This window comes from Caenorhabditis briggsae (genome assembly GCF_000004555.2).
Source record: "Caenorhabditis briggsae complete genome, chrV, whole genome shotgun sequence".
In the NCBI taxonomy this organism is placed as follows: domain Eukaryota; kingdom Metazoa; phylum Nematoda; class Chromadorea; order Rhabditida; family Rhabditidae; genus Caenorhabditis; species Caenorhabditis briggsae.
This window is the reverse complement of record NC_013488.2, coordinates 5,147,629-5,150,388: the sequence shown is the minus strand read 5'-3', so window position 1 is coordinate 5,150,388 and position 2,760 is coordinate 5,147,629. Positions and strand designations below refer to the sequence as shown.

The 2,760-nt window shown below is 32.8% G+C and overlaps 2 protein-coding genes across 2 annotated transcripts; one reads left to right on the top strand and one right to left on the bottom strand.

Moving 5' to 3' along the window:
• Positions 1 to 138: 138 nt before the first annotated feature.
• On the bottom strand, positions 139 to 797 carry CBG01080 (the record flags this gene model as incomplete). Its single annotated transcript, XM_002635818.1, has 2 exons — positions 139 to 466; positions 766 to 797. 2 exons carry the CDS (start codon positions 795 to 797, stop codon positions 139 to 141), a joined length of 360 nt encoding a protein of 119 aa, XP_002635864.1.
• A 645-nt stretch (positions 798 to 1,442) lies between these two features.
• On the top strand, positions 1,443 to 2,557 carry CBG01081 (the record flags this gene model as incomplete). Its single annotated transcript, XM_002635819.1, has 2 exons — positions 1,443 to 1,475; positions 1,574 to 2,557. The coding sequence occupies 2 exons, from the start codon at positions 1,443 to 1,445 to the stop codon at positions 2,555 to 2,557; spliced, it is 1,017 nt and encodes a 338-aa protein (XP_002635865.1).
• Positions 2,558 to 2,760: the final 203 nt, after the last annotated feature.

The window sequence follows — 2,760 nt, the reverse complement described above, 5'->3', positions numbered from 1 at the left end:
TTCTGAGATTCGGAGATTCTGAGATTCTGAGATTCTGAGATTCTGAGATTCTGAGATTCTGAGATTCTGAGATTCTGAGATTCTGAGATTCTGAGATTCTGAGATTCTGAGATTCTGAGATTCTGAGATTCTGATATTCTAGGATTCGGAGATTCTGAGATTCTGAGATTCTGAGATTCTGAGATTCTGAGATTCTGAGATTCTGAGATTCTGAGATTCTGAGATTCTGAGATTCTGAGATTCTGAGATTCTGAGATTCTGAGATTCTGAGATTCTGAGATTCTGAAATTCTGAGATTCTGAGATTCTGATATTCTAGGATTCGGAGATTCTGAGATTCTGAGATTCTGAGATTCTGAGATTCTGAGATTCTGAGATTCTGAGATTCTGAGATTCTGAGATTCTGAGATTCTGAGATTCTGAGATTCTGAGATTCTGAGATTCTGAGATTCTGAGATTCTGAGAATCTGAGATTTTGAGATTTTGAGATTCTGAGATTCTGAGATTCAAACTTTTAAAAATTCTAGAACTTTCAGGTTTTTAGAAGTCAGAAAACTAGAAATCGCAAAAAGTTTCAATGTCTTCAATGTTTTGAGTAAATTCCATAGAACTCTAAAATTCCTAAGTTCTGAATTCCGGGATTTTCGGTTTACTACATTTTCGGGTTTATTCAAGGTCAGAAAACCCAGAAAAACCAAAAAGTGCCAAAAAATAAGGGATCAAAGGAAAAGTTTGGGGATGGGACCCACAAAACGGAAATAATCACAAGCCTTCCACACTATCTTTTTGTCGGCTCATTTTGAAGGAAAAAAGAAGAAAAACGACGAATTTCTTGTTTCTCGAGGCAACACTTTTCGGAAGAGCAACAACTGACGCTCTTCTATTAGTTTCTGCTAAATATTTTTCAAAAAAAAAGAAAATTTTTGAGCTAACGGATAGGAAAAGTTGTACAAACAGCATGAATGTATGTATACAAAATAATTGTGATAATTGAAATTTTTTTAAAAAACTGAAATTTGAAAAAAAATTTCGAAAGTTGAAATTTTGGAAAATAAATGGAATTTGAAAAATTCACTGAAATATTCATTTTCTAAAATGTTGAATTTTGGAATTTCCAAATTTCTGAATTTCTGAATTCTTGTTCTTTTGAATTTCGAGACTGTGAAAATTCCAACTTTGAGGTTCTGAGATTCTAATAAAACAATTTTTTAAAGATTTAATTTGAGAAAAACTTTTCTGAGCTTCAGAAAACTTGATTCTAACAAATTCTAAGAAGTGTATTTTACAAAAAATTCGAAAAAAATATCTGGCGCCAAATCATTGAAATACTCACAAACGTTCGCAGAGAAGTGACAAATGTGCGTGCTCCTCCAAAATGTACAATTAATGGGTTAAAAAGAGTCAATAAAAAAGAAAAAAAGTATAAGAAGAAAATGTAATGTAATGAGGGTAATGATTGACGAATTGGATTGGGTTGTGTGGGATGCTAAATGAATGGAAAAAAAAGACAATTTTGGATTTTCATAATTCTGGAATCTTGGAATTTTTTGAATTTTATAATCATAGAATTTCAGAATCTCAGAAAGTCAGAATCTCAGAATCTCAGAATCTCAGAATCTCAGAATCTCAGAATCTCAGATGCTCAGAATCTCAGAATTTCAGAATCTCAGAATCTCAGAATCTCAGAATATCAGAATATCAGAATATCAGAATCTCAGAATCTCAGAACCTCAGAATCTCAGGATCTCAGAATCTCAGAATCTCAGAATCTCAGAATCTCAGAATCTCAGAATCTCAGAATCTCAGAATCTCAGAATCTCAGAATTTCAGAATTTCAGAATTTCAGAATTTCAGAATTTCAGAATTTCAGAATTTCAGAATTTCAGAATTTCAGAATTTCAGAATTTCAGAATTTCAGAATTTCAGAATTTCAGAATTTCAGAATTTCAGAATTTCAGAATTTCAGAATTTCAGAATTTCAGAATCTCAGAATCTCAGAATCTCAGAATCTCAGAATCTCAGAATCTCAGAATCTCAGAATTTCAGAATCTCAGAATCTCAGAATCTCAGAATCTCAGAATCTCAGAATCTCAGAATCTCAGAATCTCAGAATCTCAGAATCTCAGAATCTCAGAATCTCGGAATCTCAGAATTTCAGAATCTCGGAATCTCCGAATCGTAGAATCTCAGAATCTCAGAATCTCAGAATCTCAGAATCTCAGAATCTCAGAATCTCAGAATCTCAGAATCTCCGAATCCTAGAATATCAGAATCTCAGAATCTCAGAATTTCAGAATCTCAGAATCTCAGAATCTCAGAATCTCAGAATCTCAGAATCTCCGAATCCTAGAATATCAGAATCTCAGAATCTCAGAATTTCAGAATCTCAGAATCTCAGAATCTCAGAATCTCAGAATCTCAGAATTTCAGAATCTCAGAATTTCAGAATCTTCGAATCTCCGAATCCTAGAATATCAGATTCTCTGAATCTCAAAATCTCAAAATCTCAAAATCTCAAAATCTCAGAATTTCAGAATCTCAGGACCTCAGAACCTTAGGATCTCAGAACCTCAGAATCTTAGAATCTCAAAATCTCAAAATCTCAGAGTCTCCGAATCTCAGAATCTCGAATTTTTTCTTTCATTTCTCAAGTTTTCAGATAAAGTTTTTGAGATTTTTCAGAATAGCAAGTCTTGTTTTGACAAATATTTTTCAAAAAAAAAAAAACCAAAAATCCTCTTTCCCCTAAAAAAAGTGTACA